Source organism: Euleptes europaea, chromosome 4, assembly GCF_029931775.1.
Source record: "Euleptes europaea isolate rEulEur1 chromosome 4, rEulEur1.hap1, whole genome shotgun sequence".
NCBI classification, from domain to species: domain Eukaryota; kingdom Metazoa; phylum Chordata; class Lepidosauria; order Squamata; family Sphaerodactylidae; genus Euleptes; species Euleptes europaea.
Genome location: NC_079315.1, coordinates 80,073,851 through 80,097,609, shown reverse-complemented (window position 1 = coordinate 80,097,609; position 23,759 = coordinate 80,073,851). Strand labels below are relative to the sequence as shown.

The 23,759-nt window shown below is 42.2% G+C and overlaps 1 protein-coding gene across 2 annotated transcripts in view; it reads right to left on the bottom strand.

Moving 5' to 3' along the window:
• The window catches only part of FAM172A (family with sequence similarity 172 member A), a 273,486-nt gene that overhangs the window by 63,892 nt on the left and 185,835 nt on the right, over window positions 1–23,759 (bottom strand). For both annotated transcript variants that reach the window (XM_056848719.1, XM_056848720.1), the window contains 2 exons: window positions 20,547–20,663; window positions 15,169–15,253 (listed from right to left, as the gene is read on the bottom strand). In XM_056848719.1, the coding sequence (XP_056704697.1) occupies window positions 15,169–15,253; window positions 20,547–20,663 (202 nt within the window). The remainder of the gene's footprint in view (window positions 1–15,168; window positions 15,254–20,546; window positions 20,664–23,759) is intronic.

Below are 23,759 nucleotides of genomic sequence, written 5' to 3'. Positions count from 1 at the left end.
TCACAAGCAACTGGCCTGTCTTGTCAGAGCAATGGACCACATTTCTGTTGTAAGTGGAACAAAAAGTATGCTAAGTTTAACAAAAGGAAAAGGCACATGATGCCCTTCTGTATTTTCAATTTCTCAAATGGTTTTGCCGTTCATTTATGGTAGGGAAATGTATTCTTTTAAGCAAAAACAACAACAACCCTCAACAATGAAGCAAAATAAATGAATTCAAAGATGTTGCATATGGCTCTCTAACAACAATTTGTTTCAAACACACTGACATTTTGATTGTATAATCAGCCAGCTTGAAAGTAGTTTTTTATCTTAAAAAAACACACACAAGCACAAACCAAAGGCATGTTCTTTAGACAGAACATACCCTTGCGGTACATTTTTTTTTACATCCAGCAGAAAGCCCCTGTGCACTTCCCCCCTTTTTATGTCACTTTTAAAGAGACAATATCTTTTTCAACGGAATGCATTACATTCATTCATTGGCACCTATTACCAGTCATTCATCTGAAACAGTTAGTTAACAGCCACCAAGTTTCTGGTACTTTAAATCTTCATTTATTGCTTCAGCTCTCCATTATGTGAGCAAGCAGATTAGGATGTAAAAACCCTCCGAATGAGGTAGGAGTGGTCATGAACCAATAGGTCAGCGCAGAACTGGGCCACGGCTGCCTTCTGAGCTCAGCGGGGTGGAACTAAGTGTGGCCAAACAACAAGCCGATTGGACTCTTGCCAAGAGGTTCAAAATTGCTGACTGTTGCCACATTCTTTCAATTTTAATAGAACAGGCTGGCTCAAGCATTTGCTAGCGCGCCAGCTGCACTTGCAGAGTAAAAAAAAAAAGACACAGAAAAAGAGTACAAATTAAGCAAAGACATTTCCCTTCACATAGGATCACTTCTTTTGCCAGTAATTTCTCTTCATTGCATCGAGGGCCTGTAAATGAATTAATGGCACAGCTCCAGGGCCCATGTCACAGATCTCTGCTGAACATATAAACGGTTCCATGAAGCACACTGAAAGGATCTCACTTGTTCCCTAACTTTCTATTAACATGTCATTTACAAGACAAATTTTATTTCAAGATTAATGTTCCACCTTAAAAAAGCTGAGGCGTAAAAATTCCCGATCAGAAAATAAGAATGGAACCATTTTAAACATTGAATAATATTAGTACCACAATAAATTACCATTTCAGTACCTTCTTAGTACTGTCAAATGCAAAAGTCTCTTTACTGCAGATGAATGGGTATGCTGACAAAAAAAATCACATATTAAGACTGAAACAACTAATTGGTGTAGCTGATGAACTATATTTGGTTTTAGACTGATGTGTTGGGATGACCATAAGCGAATGCTCTGGAACTCTCGAAAGGCCGGCTCCCACGCAAGTCACACAGATGTGTCCGTTTCATCATCTCCGTGCCAAGTTTGACGAAATAGAAATTTAATGTTGGCTTTCCCTTCTGGCTTATATCCAAAGCCAGCAGACAGTATGAAATTTTAAGCTATTTTACACTGAAGAGGAATGTCCTCTTCCTTCAGGCAGTTCAAGAAAACCCATTCATTAAGGGCTTGAAATATGTAAATGTATTTAAATTTAATTTAGGGACAGATTAAATTGTGTAAAAGTCAGTTAGTTTCCTCCCCCCAAAAAAGTGTAATCAATTGATAGCTTTACCTAACATACAATCGCCTCCTCAATTTTTTTCCAGCTAATAAGAAGAAAAAATTACAGCAACAAGTGATTACCGCTGACCAATTATCTTCTAATGCTAGTTCAGGGGTGCACATCAGTCTGTCATTTTGAAAGTCAGCTGTGGTGGCAAATCACTACCAACAATTATACAGAACAAATTTAGAAATCTGTTTTACAAAATGCATACATTAGAACAACACTGAGTTTAGCAGCGTTCTGTCTTTTAAAAAATCATGTTACCAATAGCATCAACTCTGTCTCAAGACTTACTGAAGACGCACTGCAAATACAAGTTCTCTGGTCATTTCTTCAAGGAAGATATTATTTATCAAAAGCTATGTGATCATATCATTTGAGGGAAGATATCATTTATCAAAAGCTATGTGATCATATCATTTGAGGGCTAACCTTCAGTGGAATGCAGCCCTGACACTTCTCACGAGACGTTTCGTTACAGTAGACAGACGAAACTGCAAAAAGAGTAAGACCCACAACAATTGATCCTCAAGTTTAATGTGTTTAAATTGTCACTTTATTACTTGCATATTTAATTTAGAATTTAGTTTGGCATTTAGAATAATATTTAATTCAAACAGTGTTTTCCCCTCCCTTTAAACAGAGGGTAGGAAGTGGATGGATATAACTTAGTGAAGCTGCTAAGATGAGTTGTTGGCAGGGTGAAGTGGTAGGTTTTAGTAATAGCTGGAAGCTGTAAGTGGTTCTGCGCTTTGAAGTCAGTACGGCTTTGATGTAGTACTCCCCTAGTTAATCGCAAGATAGTCTTGAAAGAAAAGATTTTCCAAATACTATTCTTAGTGTCACTGCTTGAAAAATCCTTGTATGATTTTTTTTTCCAGTAGTGATCTTCAAATCTGGTCTCAGACAGCTTTCTCCTCTTTCATTCTCCCACTCTTTTAAAAGGCCTTTAAAATTTAAATTGTAATTAAAGCCAAACCTCATTTACTTGGCTGTGTATTACTTTGTAAAAGTGACTTCAGGCAGTAGGCCTGTGGTGCTCAAACACATTCAGAAAGTGTATTGCTGGGACCCAGAGAGTGAAAAAGTAGGAGGGGGCCATAATTTCTTGCACATGTTCTCTCTCTCTCTCTCTCTCTCTCTCTCTCTCTCTCTCCCTCCCTTCCCTCTCTGTGTGTATGTCTGTCTTGAAAGAGTCCCCAGTCTTAGGAGAATGCATCACAACTAAGTAAAGTGAAATATTATTAGGAGGGAGACAATACAGGAAAAACACTCTTACCTTACAGTTGTATTAAACTTTTAGTGAAGGCAACCTATGACTCACAGACATGTGTGAAACTGACAAGAATTAAGACTAACTTGGGAGAAAAATCAAATTATTTATAAGTGGTAGCTGAAAGCAGTATTCATTTCTGCTGCAGATAACATCAGTGCCATGCCGTTGTGAAGCATAAACGCCTGTGAAATCATACAATTCTGTATCCTTAACAGTTTGTTACAGCTTGTTCTATACTCATTGTTAAACATCACCTACAAATCAGACTGCGTGGGGTAGCAAACAACTGTTAGTCCAGTGGGGGCAGAATGAGAACGTTCGAGCAGTTAAACGATAATCTTTTATCCGTGCTAAAGGGCTGATCATCTGGGCACATTTGTACATGAACTCTAAAACGAAGCTGCCATTCACAAAGTCCTATGCTCATCTAAACAGACGGGAATAAAGAACATGGCATGTGATCAGTGAATTATGAGAGAGCAACACCTCAAGGTTAGAGGTCGCTGAAGATTTCAACAAATCTCACTAGATATGGCAACAGATTAAGCAAGGAGACAGATTGCCCTCCAACCTCAACCTGTTAAGACCTTTGAAGTCTTATGGTGACCCCTATTCTGCTCTTTCATATTAGTTGTTAGTTACACTAATTACAGCCTAATAGTATCCTGGTGCCAGACATTTTTTTTTTCAAAAGCCAACCAGTGAAAGAATGGCGACTGCTCTAGCCAAATTGCACTGTGCATATCACAAGCACTCACCCCCAGCTTTTAACAGACCTCCTGAACATCATCGACAACAATGGGAATTACGGGAATAGCATTGTTAAACTTTGTATAGGATACACGTATCTCGCTGCAAGAAATCCAACAAACTATGTTTATATAACAGCTATGTAAACGCTCAGAGGAGGTTTTGTTCTAGCACAATGGGAAGTTAGGGGGAATTTCTCTGAAGCGCAAGGTAGTTTTGGGATGACAAATTATCTTGAACCAGCCATGGCTTCGATCATTTGTGGTCTGATATTTAGAAAGAAGGAAAGACAGTAGTTTCATACTGAAAGACAAAATGATATGCTACCTTTGAATACAAATCGTAAGGAAAATCTATCTTTAAGAACATTGGAAAGAGGGTGCTGGGGCACTACAGTGGCTTGGGTTCAGATGCAATGCAAAGCTACGGTTACATTAAGAACATAAGAACATAAGAAAAGCCCTGCTAGATCAGACCAAGGCCCATCAAGTCCAGCAGTCTGTTCACACAGTGGCCAACCAGGTGCCTCTAGGAAGCCACAAACAAGACGACTGCAGCAGCACCATCCTGCCTGTGTTCCACCTCACCCAAAATAATAGGCATGCTCCTCTGATACTAGAGAGAATAGGTATGCAGCATGACCAGCATCCATTCTAACTAATAACCATGAATACCCCTTTCCTCCATGAATATGTCCACTCCCCTCTTAAAGCCCTCCAAGCAGGCAGCCATCACCACATTTTGGGGCAGCCATAACCACAATTTAACTATGCGTTGTGTGAAAAAATACTTCCTTTTATCCGTTTTGAATCTCTCACCCTCCAGCTTCAGCAGATGACCCCGCGTTCTAGTATTATGGGAGAGAGAGAAAAACTTCTCCCTGTCCACTCTCTCCAAACAATGCATAATTTTAGACCTCTATAATGTCTCCCCTCAGCTGCCTTCTTTCCAAGCTAAACAGCCCTAAGCCCTAAACCGCTCCTCATAGGGCAGTTGCTCTAGTCCCCTAATCATTTTGGTTGCTCTTCTCTGAACCTTCTCAAGCTCTGTAATATCCTTTTTTCGGTGTGGTGACCAGAACTGTACACAGTATTCCAAGTGTGGTCTCACCATAGATTTGTACAAGGGCAGTATGATTAAACTAACCATAGTTAATCAATCATCTAAATATGGGCCAGTACACAAACTATGGTTAGCAAGGGTCCATCGAGCCTGGATCTGACAGTTTATTGACAATTGTTAGTCTTAACCATGGATTTGCATAATGCACAAGCATGGTACCCTGGCTTAATCCTGGTTTGTTTTCCCCCATTGCTTTGCCCCTATCCTAGCTACAGAGACTCCTGGTAAGAGCGGTTCAAAATAAAAACTGCTCTCGACTTTAGCCAATTCGCACTACTGTACAGCCCCCTGTTGCTACTGTGACCACCAAGACTCCCATTCCTTTGCATAAGCCACCCATACAAGAACCTACCGTTTTGGCCATAGAGTTCCCCCATCCCTTTGCACATCATTGTGGATTTTATTAGTTTATTTGCTTCATTTATACCTTAGAGTCATAGAATCATAGAGTTGGAAGGGACCACCAGGGTCATCATGTCCAACCCCCCACACAATGCAGGAAATTCATAACTACCACCCCCCACACCCCTAGTGACCAGAAGATGGCCAAGATGTCCTCCCTCTCATCATCTGCCGAAGGTCACAGAATCAGCATTGCTGACAGATGGCCATCTAACCTCTTCTTAAAAACCTCCAGGGAAGGAGAGCTTACCACCTCCCGAGGAAGCCTGTTCCACTGAGGAACCGCTCTGTTAGAAAATTCTTCCTAATGTCTAGACGGAAACTCTTTTGATTTAATTTCAACCCGTTGGTTCTGGTCCGACCCTCTTGGGCAACAGAAAACAACTCAGCACCTTCCTCTATATGACTTTCTCTCCAGTCCGGACTCAAAGTTGCTTGCATCACTGTCTTCTCACTGTGATCGTGTGACTGGCCCAGGGTCAACCAGCGAGCTTCCATAGCAGAGGAGGGATTTGAACTTGGGGTCTCCCAGAGCCTAGTCTGACACTCTTACCACCAGATGTGGCTTATGATTGAGTAAACACTTTGGGCAGCATTTGGTACACCCAGGTGGGTAAGGCAGGGAGTTTTGGCTGCCTCCTGAACAAACAGCTTGGATAATTAGTGGATATGAGGAAGAGGGCAAGTCTGAGGAAGTTCCTGAGGATACACTGGGCCCTGCAGTACTTCATGGAGCTCTTTGAGGATCCTCACCTGGAGAAGAGACCTCCTTTTTTTGAAGAATACTAAACACTGTCTTTCTTGATCAGGGTAATGGAAGTGCTACACTAGTGAGCCAGGCAAGCCTGGGTGAAGATAAAGTTCAACACAATCAACACTCACTTCTTTTTCTCTCCCAGTCCTTCTTTCCCAACCCACCTATGCAATTTTGATACGGGCCCAATCTCCACCAGAGTATGCTGGCATAAATTTATGCTGGGGGGAGAAAATAATGTTCCCCAAGCCCTCCAGCTACCCCTACAAAAAAAGGCTGTCTATCAGTCTAGCTCCAGCCTTTTACTGAATTCATTTTAGTTTTTCCCTGGAATACTAAGATGTGGCCTAAAACCTATGCAAAACTTTGTGAAGATCTATGCTAAATATGCTTGAATATGCTTTACTTTTATTCAAGTCAAATATGTTCAAGTTAAATTGACTAACCGAGCAATCCTGAAGGGGGCCCTGGAGCTATTCAGGAGCCGGCATGACCTCTACACTGGCATAAGTGCCAGCTGTACTGACAAAGGTGGCACAGATGCCGGCACAGGGATACTTGAGCGCCGGCACTGTCTCTCTAGCAGCGTTTTTCCAGCTCAAGGCCTCACGCCGGCGTTGATGGGAGCATTCCTGGGGCATTCTCAGGGGCAGAGCTGATGTTAGTCAGCTCCCAAAGCCCTTTTGGCCTGAGAACGCCCCTTTTTGCAGATGGCTACTTGTGCCTGAAAAATAGCTGGCATAGCCCTGTGAAACCCAATGGAAGAGTTTCACAGGGTTTTGTGCAGATCGCCACTTTTTTATTTAGGGCTGGGAAGCCTCTCAGGAGGCGGTACAGCTGCGCCGTCCCTGGGAGTCCTCTAACTACCCCCCCCCCGGAGGAGTGCTCTGCCCATCTGCACATTTCTAAAAATGTCTTCTTTCCCAGCAGAGGTGAACCACAGTGCACTTCTGGGGAGGAAGAGGAGCAAGAATTACTTTTGTGCTGGTGAAAGGTGCATGCTGAAGACTGAAATAGTCACATGGAGGCAGGGGTGGCTGAAGCTGTGTGAGAAGAGCCCATGGGAGGTGAAGGGGAGAATGCTGGCGAGCTACAGCACGCATCTAACAGAGGCCCTCACTGCCAGCCAATAGTAGGGGTGGATGATGTGCTTTGCCCTCAACTGGGCACTGTGAAGCAGGTTGAAACACTGGTTGCATCTCAGGTAGGGAGGAGAGGAAAAGAATGAAGGTGAAACCAAATGATAACTGCAGCTAGAATGGTCTTTGCTAGGCAGTGGAATAAGAAAGCCTCCCCTAGGACACATGATTGGATATCAAAAATGAAAGAGGTCTATATTTTAGTAAAGTTAACTGCTTACCAAAAAATAACGATATTAATAGTGTAGACCTTTTATGGACAAGAACGATTCAAAGAATGGAGATGTCCATTTCATACAAAGTTATAGTTTTGGTTAAGTGAGAAGGGGTTACTGATGCAGAGCTGTAAAGTACTTTACGTGATTTTATGTGATTATGCGGCTATTTGTTTTTAGTTTATGTACGTATCTATGGTGGCCGTCCATTTTTATTAATATTTTTTTAAAAACAAGTGAAGGTGAAACCATGATTTGCAAAGACAAGCCAGGATTCAGTGATCATCTGTGTGTTGAATCTTGGTTTCCCAAACTAACCACAATTATAATTAACCATGGTTTTGCATTACATTTGAGCCAATCTACTGGGTCCTTCTTTTGTCCTGAGTAGAACAAACAACAGCCTTTGCTTGTTAATAACTCCAATGATGCATCTGACGTAAATTTTAATTCATGATAAAAACTTTGGCCAATTAATCACACTGACTAATCATTTAACATTTGTATACCTGTTAACAAGGGAGTGGAAAGATGGATTAATTGGTGGGGGAAATTGTCCTTCCAGACATTAAAAGAATACTAATATTAATAACCAGGACAGTCAAACAGAAAATCCTGGATATTCTTAACAGGATCCAAGAGCTACTTTAAACATGCACAAGAGCCAGCAGATGCCCAATGGGATTATTTCCTCCTTGTTTTTCCTCTTTGAACAGCAGTTCCATATGCCATGTCACAAACTGCATCTGAAACTCTGCTGAATTTCAAATGTAATTTGCCGATCTGCATAGGGTACTGCTATTCAACACAAGTTCACAGTCCATTGGGTTTGCAGAACTAATTGCATGGTTCTTTGGGAACTGGCCAACAACGACTGCTTCTTCCTTTTTACATTAATTTTTAAAGCAATTAATTTTTAAAAAATTATTAAATACATTAACCATTGCAAGAGTACACAACTCTTTCATTAAAAAACAGACTGTACAACACCTGAGACTCAGGCAAGCAAATGGCTGAATCCATACCACTTCCATGAAAAACATTTTAATCCAATAAAAATCACCTTCTGATGGAAGGATTAGAGGAATCTGGTCAGAGATAGTCAGCCTCATAACTATCAAGTTCTTGACGAATGTGATTCCTTATCCCACTCAACTAGTAGTGTGATTTAGCATAACATTACTTCATCTAACCGTGTAGACTACTTTAGATATACCGCTGACAACAGCTTAACATCAAGGTTCTCTGGACCAGTTCTTCAAGAACACAGCCTTCCAATTTGGTAACAATACCATTGGTTCAGAGGAGATACTGAAAAGGAATCCAGGAATAAATGTCCAGACTAACAGTGCATTCCTGAAAGGAATGCCTGCGCTGGTCTTTGGAGGCAACATGGCTGCGCTGCTTCAAAAGGAGGTTTCGGCCCTGCCAGTTCCAGGTTGGGAAATGCCTGGAGATTTTGCAGTTGGAGCCTGAGGAAGGCGGGATTTGGGGAGGGACTTCTTCAATGCCATGGAGTCCAATTGCCAAAGCAGCCATTTTCTCCAGGGGAACCGATCTCTATTGGCTGGAGATCAGTTGTAATGTGGTATCAGTGCAGTGGTGTTTATTTTGGTTGCTTGACCTCCAGGTACTAGCTGGAAATTCATGGATATTCATGGAGGAGAGGGGTATTCATGGCTGTTAGTTAGAATGGATAATAGTCATGCTGCATACCTATTCTCTCTAGTATCAGAGGAGCATGCCTATTATTTTGGGTGCGGTGGAACACAGGCAGGATGGTGCTGCTGCACTCGTCTTGTTAGTGGCTTCCTAGAGGCACCTGGTTGGCCATTGTGTGAACAGACTGCTGGACTTGATGGGCCTTGGTCTGATCCAGCAGGGCTGTTCTTATGTTCTTAAATCTTCTGCTATTACGAGTGATCTCCAGCCGATAGAGATCAGTTCACCTGGAGAAAATGGCCGCTTTGGCAACTAGACTCTATGACATTGAAGTCCCTCCCCTCCTCAAACCCCGCCCCAAAAATATCTCCAGATATTTCCCTACCCGGAGCTAGCAATGATGCTCCAATGCTTTCTTATAGCAATACATTGCTATCAGGTGAGTGTTGGTAAGGGATGAAAATTCCTTATAACCAAGGCAGTGTGTGCATGTATTGTGTGTGTGTGGGGGGGGGGGGAGGATGACACAGGGAAGGGTCGTCCACCATTCACAGTCCAGTCAGCAGAAAGCAGGAGGAACCAACAAAAGTGCAGGAAACATAATACATGAGACCAAATGTGACTCAATATCAGTTGTTAAAAAAGATCAGGGTAAAAGAGAACCCAAAAGAATCAGGAAGAAAAAGTGAACACTAATAGGAGGGGGGGAACTAATGGTTGAAGAGAATGTGTGGAAGCCATAGGAATAAACTGAAGCAGTTTGAGGCCAGAACCCACACGATAACGCCTATAATATCAACAGATAACGAACGACCAAAATGGTTAGTAATGCTAGCGCATACAGTTTTCTCGTGTTTAGTTTGGCTGTTATGACATACAGCTCACAAGCTGAGAACATATTTTCTGGGCCAGGAAAAATGCCAGATTGCATAGCTGGAGACATCAACACAGCATTAAATGAACCCAGTGTGGCAGCTAACAATTTTTAAAAAGCTGCCTGTAGATTCAGCTCTAACCTCGTCTTTTCTTAAAAGTATTTACACACACAACAAGATTTTTGTTCTAAGCAAGTTACTGTTTTTTTTTTTTTTTGTAAGGGCAGTCCAAACACAAGGAAATAATGGGAAGTCATTGATGTGATCAGAGTGGTTGACAACGCTGGTTAACATAAAGTGACAACAGGGTTCGCATATCACTTCCACAGAAAAGGTCAAGCCTTCCAAACATTGAAGCTTCCCATCATATTATGAGTCCTAGTGTGCAATCATGCTTGCAAGGAAAAGCATCTAAAATGGGGAGTTGCAAAAACTCCACCTGATATACCTAAGGCAGCGTTTTTTTTCTCTCAGTAGTAATAATGACTTTCTTGCAGCCCACGAGACATACAGCTAATTCACACTTGCAGTTTCCCAGTCCACCAATCCACCTTCAGATGAAGTGTGAACCCAGCTGCTCAGGAGTAATTGTCCCCTAATTCTTAGCAATTTGCACTTCATTAATGAAGTGAGAATTAACCCTTCCTGCCACCTTGCTGAACTGCATGCGGATCTGGCTCCGCTTCTGGTTCCTCGGGATCACTGAGGTGGAGCGAAACTGGCCATTTTTGTACGTTCTTTGGGAAGAAGCACAGAACAACCTGCTAGAAACAGTATTCCACAGCAATGGGTGAGTGTGTGTATGTACAAACAGGGCACAAGGGGAAGGGGATGCTTAGTGCTTAGGGACAACAAAAATGCTTCCTGACAAGGTGTTAAATGTGTCCATTTCTATCAAAAGAACTGTAGGCAGGTAGTCCTCAGATAATATGCTTTTGACAAATGAACAGAAGTGTTAGGATCTGGCTGTTTTGTTCTCACAGTATAATACTCAAGACTGATAGTATGGTGATCAGAATCGGCAGGCAGAACAGAAGGAAGGTAAGCACAGTACAAGGGGCACGGTGAAGTAAATTTCCACTCACACTCAAGGATAGCAAACCTAATTTCAGAAGCAAATATGACAGTGTGGACTGGACCATCTCCTATGTTGTATATGCAGGCAAAAGTACCATGTAACAGAATAGAAAGTGTAAGCAGGGAATCTGCAAGGAGTTGCAGGTATCACTTTATATTCCCCATATCCCCTTCCCCACACTATTTTCTCTTTCTTTCCTCCTGGCAGCCCTCATATCTGCTCCCTTTCCCCTGCTTCCTTCTCTCCTTCCCACTCATCAACCAACCTTTATTTTATCTGCCCTCTGTCTGGAGCTTCATTTATTATTTATTTACTTCACTGTACCCCATTTTTTCTCCACAATGGGGACCCAAAACAGCTTACATCATTCTCCTGTCCTCCATTTATCCTCACAGCAACCCTACGAGGTAGATTACACTGAGAGAGAATTACTGGCTCAAGGTCATGCAGCAAACTTCTATGGCAGAGTAGGGTTTTGAACCTGAGTGTCCCAGATCTTAGTCTGACACTGTAAACAGTACATCACACTGTCCATCAGCTTTTCCTTCTTCTCTCCTGTTGGCAGCCTCTCCAGAGAAAAGGCTGGTAAGGTTGCAAAACTTGTGTGGTAGCAAGTTGCTCGGGTGAGTTGTGTGGTGGCCACTGCCAGGCCCAGCCAAGTAATGCAAGTTGTGTGGAGGCTGCTTCTGGATGCTGGCAAGTTGTGTGCCATCAAGTCATCTGGTAGCCACTATTGCACCTTGGTTAATTGCCCAGATTTCATGGTACCAAGTTGCCCAGTGGTTGCTGCTGGGGCTGGCCCCAATGAGTCCTCCCTCCAAGGTAGGGTGGAAGGTAGTGGGAGTGGACTGGGAGGTCAAAATAGTCCTGCAAAGGATCCTCCTCCCACCTTTCATTGACAAAACTAAGGTCTGAAGGTTGGCAATAGTGTGGTTGCTTAGCAACTTCCACAATCGTCACTGAGATCTCCTTTCTTAAAGGTACAGGCACTGTTTCTATTACTTTGAGTGGTTTAATCCCCATTTTATTTTTTTTAGATTTCAGATTTTTCTGCAAAAATGGGGCTGTTCTTAGGTATGTAGAAAGATCTGTCTCGTATGTTCATGGCTCCAGTCTCTAGATTTAAATATCCACAGATGGGGCCATGTTGATAATTACATAAATTGATTTTGTGGATTCAGCATGGAATAATGCTGCATATCATACTTTACTATTATTATTTAATGACAGGTCATCATTCAGTTAGCTGTGTGTTCACACCTGCCAATTATTATAAGCCTTTAAAATTAACTTGCACCTGTGCAATCAGCCATTTTTAAAGCTTTTTTTTTTACATTACTCTGATGCAACTACACTGGCATGGAATGCAAAAATGGTTTGTTATACGTGATCCTTTAAAAAGAAGTGCAGAGAACCAAATGAGTGCCTCTGCTGAGAGACAGAGGTGGCTATGGAGGCAATCTGAGGCTAGCGGCTAATGGACATACTTTGCCTGCAATGGCTAGTAGCATGCCTCTGTGCAGCTTACAAGCAGGATATAAAACCATTATGCCCGGAGACTGTACAGTCCATACTGTGACACTGGAAAGGCCTTGTAGGATGGTTGTGAGTTGTGAGTTTTCTCCTGTTCCTTCCCAGCATCTGATAATTAAAGAGGCAAAGAGAGAAGGTGTGTGTGTTATGTGTGGCTGTATGTGTGCACGAGAGAGGGGAGACTTGTCATTTCTCAGGCTTTGATGTCATTAGGGTTGCCAACCTCCAGGTAGTAGCTGGAGATCTCCAGCTATTAAAACTGATCTCCAGCCGATAGAGATCAATTCACCTGGAGAAAATGGCCGCTTTGGCAATTGGACCCTATGGCATTGAAGCCCCTCCCCTGCCCAAACCCCGCTCTCCTCAGGCTCCACCCTAAAAATCTCCAGGTATTTCCCTACCCGGAGCTGGCAACCCTAGATGTTATGCTTCCCATTTTTGTTTTCTAGAAAGCCTTCTAGTTGCTTAGTCCATTGATCATATACTACCTAACATGTGTGACTTCATCTGAAGTCTTTGGCTTGGCTCACTTTCTTAAAGTATGTGCCTGGCATAATGATTACTTCCTGATTTCCAGTTGTGGCACAGTTGCAGTCTAGATTGTGCTAGACCCGTGTTGGCGAACCTATGGCACGGGTGCCACTTCCGGCACGCGTAGCCCTTTCTGCCGGCACGCACGGTTCCTCCAAGCCGCTGGCCTTTCCGGCTCTGCCCCACCCCGGATGGGGGAGGCTGTAGCCCAGGGGTGGGGAACCTCCGACATGATTGGCGGTGGCCCCCGGACTCTCCCACAGAAGCTGCCGCCATTGCCGCCGCTGGAGCGTGCACGGCCAGCCAGGCGGGTAGGAGAGCGGGGAACAGAAGCCGAGCACTCACACTCGGCATGGCCGGCGGCTTCTCCGGCGCCCTCTGGGCCTGTGCGGGCGGAGGGGCATGGCTGGTCGGTGGGTGCGAAGGAGGCGCCCTCTGCCCCACCCTGCTCGCCTCTCACAAGCCTGCCGCCGCGCCCCACCGAGTGGCAAATCCAAGGCAAAACCTCCCATGCATAAATGGCCTCTTTCTTTTTCTGTCTCCCTCTGTCCTTTTCTTTCTCTCCCTTGCCCCATTTCTTTCTCCCTCTCTCTCTTTCTTTCTTTCTTTCTTTCTTTCTTTCTTTCTTTCTTTCTTTCTTTCTTTCTTTCTTTCTTTCTTTCTTTCTTTCTTTCTTTCTTTCTTTCTTTCTCTCCCTCCCTTCCTTCCCTTTCCCCCTCCCTTCCCTTCTTTCCTTCCTTCCTTCCTTCTTTCCCTCCAGCGGCTTCTCCGGCACCCTCTGGGTCTGTGCGGGCGGAGGGGCGTGCAGTCCTATTCCACCTTTGAAGTGCCCACAAGCCATCCTCCAAACACCTTTCCATTTGTCTTGATATGTAGAGAGAAAACACTAAGGAACTAGTTGCCAATCTCCAGGTACTAGCTGGAGATCTGCTATTACAGGTGATCTCCAACCAATAGAGATCAGTTCCCCTGGAAAAAATTGCCACTTTGGCAATTGGACTCTATGGCACTGAAGTCCTTCCCCAAACCCCGCCCTCCTCAGGCGCCACCCCAAAAACCTCCCATTCATGGCGAAGAGGAACTTGGCAACCCTAGCCTCTCCCTCTGGGCCCCCTCTGGGGGTGGTATTCAGGTTAAATTGCCGCATTGGCACTCGGCGATAAATAAGTGGGTTTTTGGTTGCAGTTTGGGCACTCGGTCTCTAAAAGGTTCGCCATCACTGTGCTAGACTGATCTACCATGGCCATATATCATCTCGATGGTACTGCTTGGTGAACAGAACATTTCCTCTAGGCTCTGCCTCCTGACCTACCAGATGTTTTACCTCTTCATCTTGACTAGGGGCACCAACTGGCCTGCAGAAAAAAAAAGTCCTGTCCCTTTAATAGAGGCTTAATGTGTAGAAATGGGCATTTGAAGCTTTTGATGGTTGGAGATAAAGAACTCACTCTGGTAAATAACATCCCATTAAGCCTCTATTTTAAAAAATGACATTTTTTCCCTGGCCTGTTGGCAACCCTACCCTTGACCTACCAGGATGTACATCTTGATTTGCTAGGCTTTGCTTCTTGACCCTTAACCTTCAATTTCAAAAGCATTTGGCATGTGGGGGTAGGCTACCATTAACTCCCCCCCACTAAATAAAAAGTCCTTTGGATTAATGAAACTAGGTTCATGTCTCTGAATCTTGGCCTTATGATTTGTGATCTCATTAGTGAATATTTCATAATCATGCTTAAAGTTCCAGGATCTTTGTTTGGTAATATTTTTGAGTATAGCCTTTATGCCTATATTAATATTTTTTTCCATTTTGCTGCTTGGTATCGTATTGCATGAATGTACATGCACTGAGGAACATTTCTATAAATGCCCAGTTTACACAACTCCCATTAAACTTTACTTCATAACTTTTCCTTATACATTGACAATTTGTGTGCTTCTGTGCTAAGCTAATCAGAACTAGGGATAAAAGGAGTACATACAACAAATCAGTGGAAATCATCAGAAATAAGTAGTTGGAAAAATAACTGGGGGGAAAAGAATAATATAAGCATTTATGTTTATTGATGTCTTAGAGGTATAATAAAATAAAAATAAACCAGTGACCACATTTCAAACAAAAGGTTTACTACTACTGATTACCAGTGTTTGCATACCTGCAGAGACACGTGGGCAGTCTGGTAACATGGATTCAACTGATGTATCCAGTGGTTCTGAACTCGATACCCAGTTACAACAGTTCTGTAAATTTAAGGAAGACAATTTTAATCAATATTACACACACACACACATATAGAAAGTCTTAGTGCCAGAGTGCAGGGGCTCAGGCACAGGGGTCCCAATACAACAGCAAGGCCATAGCTCACATTATGGGCAAAAGCAGCCATCAGCAGTGATATATTTATGCATAGTGTTGCCAGTTCCCCAGAGAGGGATCCCCAGCTGCCCCTCTTGTTTCCTGCCACCGGTCAGAGTGGCAGCAAGAGAACATTTTTAAAAAATGACCAGCAGGCCAATGGTGGGACATCACTTCCAGGAAAACCTCAGAACTGTTGTCACACCTCTCTAGGAATTGTTGGAAACTCAGTAGAAAACCATAGAGATTTTGGCTATTCCTAGAAAACAGTGACATCACTTCTGGGGGAAACCCGGAAGTGATGTCAGTCATCTCTAGGAATTGCTGGAAAATCTGTGGTTTTATCAGTTTCCAGCAATCCCTAGAGAGGTACAACATCAAAAGTGATGCCACGGCCACTTCCCCACGTTGCTGCTCCTCTGGTCTCCCATCATGCCCTAAACCCCAACACAAAAGTGCTGCTAAGGGATGCATGTGTAGTGCAGATGAACAGTGCAACCCTAAGGACATTTTCCTGAGAGTAAGCCTCATTGAATAGACCCAAGTAAGGTTCTTAGTAGACCTGCTTAGGGTTGTTCTTGAAAAAAGATAGAATCATAGAGTTGTAAGGGACCACTAGGGTCATCTAGTCCATCATCCAGCACAATGCAGGAAATTCACTGCCTCCCCCCACAAGTGACCCCTACTCCATGCCCAGAAGATGGCCTTCAAAAAAATTGTTTGTGGCTTCAGAGCCAATGTAAGCCACAAAGGTTGGCAATACCATGCCCCAGCATCATCCACTAGTGAAGGCAGGGACCACATGGTTGCTCAGCAAGTAGTTACACAGGCATATCATTGTTTTGTCACTGAAACTAGAACAAATACATTACTCCAAGCTGCGAATTCTATTTTTTGCAAAGAATTAAAGATTTCATTGACCTGACCTCATGTACAAACATTTTATTGAACAGGGCACCGCCTATACAAATATACCAATGGAGAACAAAAGAGAACAAAGAGGATGGGTTTATCTTTTTGACAACACACAAGAAACTAAATGTACGCCAGATTTTGTTTCAAAGTACTCCAATGTGAAAGTTTTCCTTTTACTTGAGAATTTCTTTTCTTTTCTCTGCTTCATGTATATTTTTTATTTTTTAAAATTTTCTATTTATTTTATTTTCTATTTAAAACATTTTTATGCCACCTCTCCACCTGCTCAGGGTCTACAAGGTGGTGGGCATAAAAACATTAAAACATTTGAGCAATTAAAAATACAGTTAAACTCATATAAAATTCAATTACAAACATACAATCCGCCTTTCTCGCTGAGACTCAAGGCAGGGCTCCCTACGTAGCTTGTGAAAGAACAGAGTTAAACCTGCTAGGGTAGAAAACTGTCATTTTACAGATTAATGCTGAGAAGAGAAGAGGTAAATCTCACTCTCTGTGGAGGTATGCTGTGTGTTTACATTATCTGTTCCAGCCTCCCTCTTTGGATAACTAGTGCCAATTATGTTGTTTTACTTTCCAACTTAAATTCAAAATTAACGTTTTAAAATGTTAAGCATGCTTCTAAAACTGTTACACACTTGTTTCTTGTAATTCATCATAGATTTAAATTATCTACACTGCTTTTGTTAAAATATGAATAAAGCTGTTCATTGTTCCTCCCCCCTCCCAATTAAATAGCTACATTAAGGGGGGAGGGGGACACACAAGCAATTTCTAATCTTGCCCTCTATAAATAAATACTTTTAAAAAATCCCATTAATCATTGTTTCAAAATGGCCGATTGTTCCTCTGGCAAACAAACATGCATTGTGTATTTTTAGATGCTTGCTGCTCTAGTTGTGCACTATGGAATCCATCCTCAATGTGGAAAGATCCTTGACTGGTAGATCAAGTGTTTTATTGTAGTTCCTTAATTCATTCTGTCTGGAAGAAGATGTCAGCTGTGTTGCAGTGAGGAGAGAATTTCAAAGGCTCCAATCCCCACCAATAAAGGCAGAGGAATGGCTTTTGAATAGATTTGTCAAGGCAACCCTACTGTTCTGGGACCAGGGAGAGCAGGAAGAACATAAAGGAAGAGTTGCTGTATGAGATTAGAAAGTGAAGTTCACAAAGCAAGGCAGATTTTTGTAAGAAACTGTAGATCAGTGAAACCATTGAACTGTATGAAAAACCCATGAAAACATTTAAAAATATTACTGACTAGAGTATTTGTTATCTTTTCATGAAAATGGTTGAAATGGTTCTATTTCTCTATTTCACACAAAGGGTTTAAGATGCACATTTTGTAATTTGCATTCCAGATTTTAATTAACTGCTGAATGTGGTACTGTAACATGGTAGAGAATTACAAAAGCACGTAGAATTTTTTTAATGAAATATTCATTTGATATAGGTAAAATTAATATTACTACGGATGGAGCATTACATCAGAGAATTTAAGATAATACTAAAGATTTGCACACAATTAACTAGTTTTATATACAATTTGCCACTTGCCTGTAAGAACTAAGTATTCTCAAATGCAGGGTGAAGATATGAAAAGGGAAAATTTGTTTTATCAGTCACCACAGTGCCTAATACATTCAAAATTATGACTTCTATTGGCACTAAAAATAGGCAGCCAACGATGGAGGGTAGATAGATGCAATGAAAAATTGCTATTTTAACAATTCATTCTTTCAATGACAGCAATTAGCACTACACACACAAAGCCATCGAGAGAAGATTTTAATTATTATTCATTCTACCACTAGACCTAAGCCCAATGAAGTAAAAATCTACCCAGGTGACATGATGCTGTCTTAGTAACAATCACCTAAAATTCACACAGTGTAAAAATACTACTTAGATGAGGTTTTTTAACATCTTATCCCCATTTTAATTCTCTTGCCATTATTCCTATTCTTTAAGATCTACTTTCTGAAAATGAAATCAAAGATAATGAACTTGTCATGTTCCAACATTTTTGAAGAACAATTAGTTATCAGATTCAAAATAAGGGCTTAATTTTTTTCATAGTGACATGTATTTCATGTTCTGATTTCTCTTAGGGGTTACTATTTTTTATATATTTTAGGTCAGAGCTGACAGTCTATTATACCAGGTGACTTCTCTTTTCCCATTAGACATGGCCTATAAACCTACAAGGTTAAGTCAAAAATACGAGGTCTACCAATATAACTATTGGAAACATCACTGGACACTGTCATCATATCCGTATTGTTTTCAAATTCCAAAATAGAGGTAAAAGAAAATTAAACTGGAAAACTATGATTTTATTTTATTAGAAAAATCTACAGCAAAAAACAGTACACCTCATCTTATGAATTCTGCTAGTTTTCACATCTGCATTGCCATGATTAAGAGTTAAAATGGACTCTTCGAAAAGTTTACTCTGAGTACAATCTACTGAGTACCTTTACATACCCAAGGACTTGCTGGTGTCTAATTGCGATCCACAAAGTTCCAAAACTGGCTTTTATGTATGAAGTAGGGGCTAAAAAGAAGGTACAAGCCCTATTAGGTACGTGGAGTTTTTTTATAGTAGTCTTTCCGTACAATCTGGGGGGGGGGGATAGCTGCGCTGCGGTTGGCACAGCCACAGTGCAGCCACACAGCTGACGCGGAAGCCAGCGGATTGGCAGTCTGTCCAGGATAACACCATCAGAAAGTCCTCTGCTACTTAGAAAAGTGTAGTTTATTTCACAGTGCAAAGATATAATACAGATACTTCTTACACACTCTCCGCTCATAGCATCCCACACAGAGCTTCAGTTCCACTCCATTATATACACCTGGTGGACGCAGCCACCAATCACAGTAGATGCCTAGTCATTCTGACATGGCTCCTGTATTGCATCAGCCTCCTGGTCATAACTGGATCAGGCCAGCTCCCTCTAGCTCTCCAGGGACTTTCCAGGCTGATTGCATCATTACTAGATCCATCTGATCTAACCTGCACCTGTCAAACTAATCTGACAGCCTTGTAATCTTGACAGCCGCCTCCTAAGCGCCTTGCTGCACCGCGGCTAGCAACCTGACAGGAATGCTCCCCCACCCCTTTGGAACTGCTGTATGCAGCTCCATGGGCTGTGCTACATTTTTGCTGGCATAAATCCACGCCGGCAAATGTGGGCGGTCCAGTGCTGAAAGTGCTCAGGGAGCTGACTAATGCCACCCTGCCCCCAGACATGGCCCCTTTGCTGGTGTGCCAGCATGTGCTGCCACTGTAGCTGCACCAGTGCCCATGCGTGTTGCTGCTGCTCCGCATCCATGTGCCGGTGTAAGTACCCCAGCACCATCATAAATGCCCCTTACACCGCGCAAGCGGTATTTACACCAACGCTGGGGTCACGCCACTTCCTCAGCACTTCTCCCCCCCTTGTGGATGGTGCTGTTTGTCTATTAACTAGCATCAATTAAAACTGGGACCTATTACCAGTTACCGTTCCATTCTTTCAGTTTTTTAATGAAAGCTCTCATCTGGTGATCCTTTGTAACACAAGAGGTTGTGTCCAGGTATCTGCGGCAAAAAACCTGTTTGCTATAGAGATGGTCAGTGCTAGCTGCACATCAGCTGCTGGGAGGATACAAGAAGAGGATACCTGATCTCAATTTCTTCGTTTGCAAAATAATACCTGGTATTGCAGGATGGTTGATGCCATTTGAGCTGAAAACATCAACCACATGAACAGTAAAAACACACATAGTCCTGGTTCATCAAGTAGTGCGTCATGACTATACATTTATTTACAATAAAGTTGCACCTGCGTTCAAGGAGCCATAAAGAACGTACAGTTATTTCCTTTAGTGAAAGGGCACTTAAGTGGCTGAATCAAAGTAGGGACCAAGGAACCTTGAAGTGACTCTGCTAAAATAATCAGGCTATTTTCTTTGTTTTCAGGTCTACACCAATATACCTGTTGCACAATTAAATGGCAATCATTACATTTAGACCATATGTTTAATTTTAAACCTGACTCGCACAAATGAGTAAATACTGTGACAAAAAGCAGGATAACAGTACAGTCCTAAACCAAGTTACATCCTTCTATGGCCATTGACTTCAATGACCTTAGAAGAGTATAACTCTGCATAGGATTGCACTGTAAAACACAGGGGAAATGAGAGTTGTCAGTTCAAGAACCTGCAGACATTTTCACCCCCAAAATCTAGTCTCACCTCGCGCATCCACTCCCGAATAGTTTTGCCAGCTTCCTGATGCCACACGTTGTGAACGGAATCTGTTAACGCCACAGCTGTAACTTTGTTTTTTACTTCTGCTTCTCGTTGAATCATCTGTGGAAAATACAAACCCCAAAACTTTTTAAAGTGCAAAACGTTCCTAACTCTGAACTCACTGCTCAGTTTTTTCCCCATTTTTCATGGGGCTTGACATTTCAAGGATTAAAAGTTATAGTGGGAAAGTGGAATATTTCCTGGGGACATCTTTTATAAGATTTTTCACAAGTTCTTATTTCTGTGCTTCAGGTGAAACTGGCCCCCATGGCTAATTATAAGGTACCTCATGTCTATAACCTATTAACTTTCGGTAGCTTGCATATCAGTAATCTTAACTTGTCTAGTCTGGCAATGTTTGCTCCCACTTTCCAGTAAATTTAACCACGCTGCACTTTTGCTCTGAAATGCTTTATTTTTCACCCATATAATCACTAATACTGAATGTGGGCAGTATTTTTCATGCTTCCAGTTTACCATTTGTGTTTTTGAATTTATGATTTAAGAATATCAAACTAATGACATTAAAAAAGCAAATCACCAATCAAGCAATAAGGGCAGGCAACAGATAATACAATATTAGTAAGAGAGCAAGAATAAAAGAATGAATACTCTGCTGAAATAAGGAATAAAATAATGGTCAAAAAGCAAGAATATTTACAACCTAAACCTTTGCGGAAATGGCTCAAAGCACCTCTTTCTTTGCACATTTTCGATGAACTGTGCTTAATGTTCATTGCATTTTCTGTGAAGGCTATCAGCATTTCTAAATCACTATATTTTGTGGAATATGACTGCACTTAAGACCTTTAAAATCAATTTAACACTGTAGCTAAACAGAAAACAAACACCATCACTATAATGTTAAGTAAACATAGGTATTTTCATGTCACATCAGAGCAGTGGCCCATTTATCTAAACAAGAATCCTTGTGATTATATACAAAGGGTGAGTTTACACAATCAATATATGTGGCTATATATTTGTGGCAATTGCCTGTTTTTTGAAGCAGAATCTGTAGGTTCTGCTTCCTCTCTGGATGAGAACATGTGGTTCATGTTCTGAATACTGGGTAATGCTTGTATTGGATTACTAGGTGCTGAGTGCTGATATAGTGGAGTACCAAATGATAGAATACATTAGCCAGCACAGAAAAAAAGAACCAAATCAGTTATTCTGCCATTAATATAAACCACCTCCTGAATTGTAACTTTTACACAATACCCCGTTCTAAGTTTATTGAGCCCCTCATACTGAGAATGGGACCCAACAGGGAAAGAGAAAAGATAGAAAAGCTCTTACAAAGAGATAATCTCTCAATCACCTCTCAGGTTGCAAAAATTTTTACGGCAGCAATGAAAATTCGTTGCCAAATGGCAGATGTAACTTGGATGTTATTTTTTTAATTATTTTTTTTAAGTGATTTAAGACTCGGACTGTAAACCTTTGTTGGTAAGACCATTTTAGTCCATGTATCTTGTTTTATCTGGCCAAGGGCCGCAAATAAACTGTCTGTCTGTCTGTCTGTCTGTCTGTCTGTCTGTCTGTCTGTCTGTCTGTCTATCTATCTATCTATCTATCTATCTATCTATCTATCTATCTATCTATCTATCTATCTATCTATCTATCTAACTAACTAACTAACTAACTAACTATCACCTTTTTAGATCAGGCCAAAGGCCCATCTAATCAAATTCTTTCCAAATCTGACCAGCCCAGTGATTTGGGGAAGCTCCCATTGGAGATAGTATCAGAAGGATTCAAAGTGGATTGCCATGACTGAAACACCAGTGGGTTGTCAGTAGGGTGTGCATATCAGTATCCCGAAATTTAAAAAAACAAAAAACAAAAATACCTTTCAGGGGTTTTTAAACCGATATTTTAAACAGCGGAAATAACGGGAGCTGAAAAAAGTGGATCCCAAATAATGCCAATTTATTTTGGCATTATTTGGGCCCCTTTGGCCCTGCCACCATTTCCCCTCATCCCTCCCCCATCTTCCCTTTCCTACTTACCTGCCTCTGATAATAATCCAGCCCATGCTGCTTCTCTGGAATCCAGAGAAGCAGCGCGGGCTGGATTGGTGTCAGTCCCCCCCCCCCGGCTTCTCCGGGATCCAGATTTGAAACCAATCCAGCCCATATCTCTTCTCCAGACTCTGGAGAAGTGGCATGGGCTGGATTGCTTGCAGATCCACCCTCAGGATTCTCTGGACCTGGGAGAAGCCTGGGGGGGGGGGGGAACTCTGATAGATCTGGATTTTTTGGGGGTATTTTTGGGTTTGAGTTTATCAAACCCATTTTTTTTAAAATCCAGGTTTTCCAGATTGTTTTGAAAATTTCTGGGTTTGATCAACCTGAACCCAAAAAATTAACCCCCCCCAATTGGTGCACACCCCTAGTTGTAAGCAGTTTTCAATCTAGAGAAAAGAGAATCTTACATACTCAACAACTTAAACCCTCTTAAATGTTTCCATTGTAACATTTTTCTGTAGGGAGAACAGGTTTCTTCATAAAACTCTCTGCAGCAGAACTTGTCCATAAGTTTGCCCCTATTTATTTCTTCTTTTATCTAAGAAAACAAAGGGTGCATTTGTGAAATGGTGTAGCAGAAAGTAGAAAATGCTGCCAAAAAGAATAAGTGAAGGCAGTTTTTCATCCACTTCACTTAAAGAACCAAACAGCCCATTCCTGAGAATGAGGCTGAAAGTAGATGGAAGGAGCCTGACCTCGCCGCCCGCGTAAATGTGTGTAATCACGCGATTACACGCATTCACGCCAGCGGCAAGGCCAGTCCTGGAGGCGGCCAAGTGCCGTGGGACTGTGGCTCCCCCGTCCGCCGGCACAGCCTCTCTGTGGCGCTGGCAACAGCGTGGAGAGGCCACGCAGGTGCAGGGGGGCATTCTGGGGGTGGGCCAGGGGGAGGAGCCGCCGCTTGGTCGGCTTCCTACCCCCTTTTGGCCACTTGCGCCAGCAGCTGGAACAGCGTTGCTGCGCCTGCTATTTAGCAGGCGCAGCCTCGCTGTTTTCAATGGGGTGAAAAGCCCCAGTTAAACAAACAAAAAGCCGCAAAACAGCTTTTTTTTTTTTTGTTTAACAGTGTCAGGGAAATGGCTTAGGATTGTTTAACGCCGTCAGGGAAATGGCTTAGAAAAAG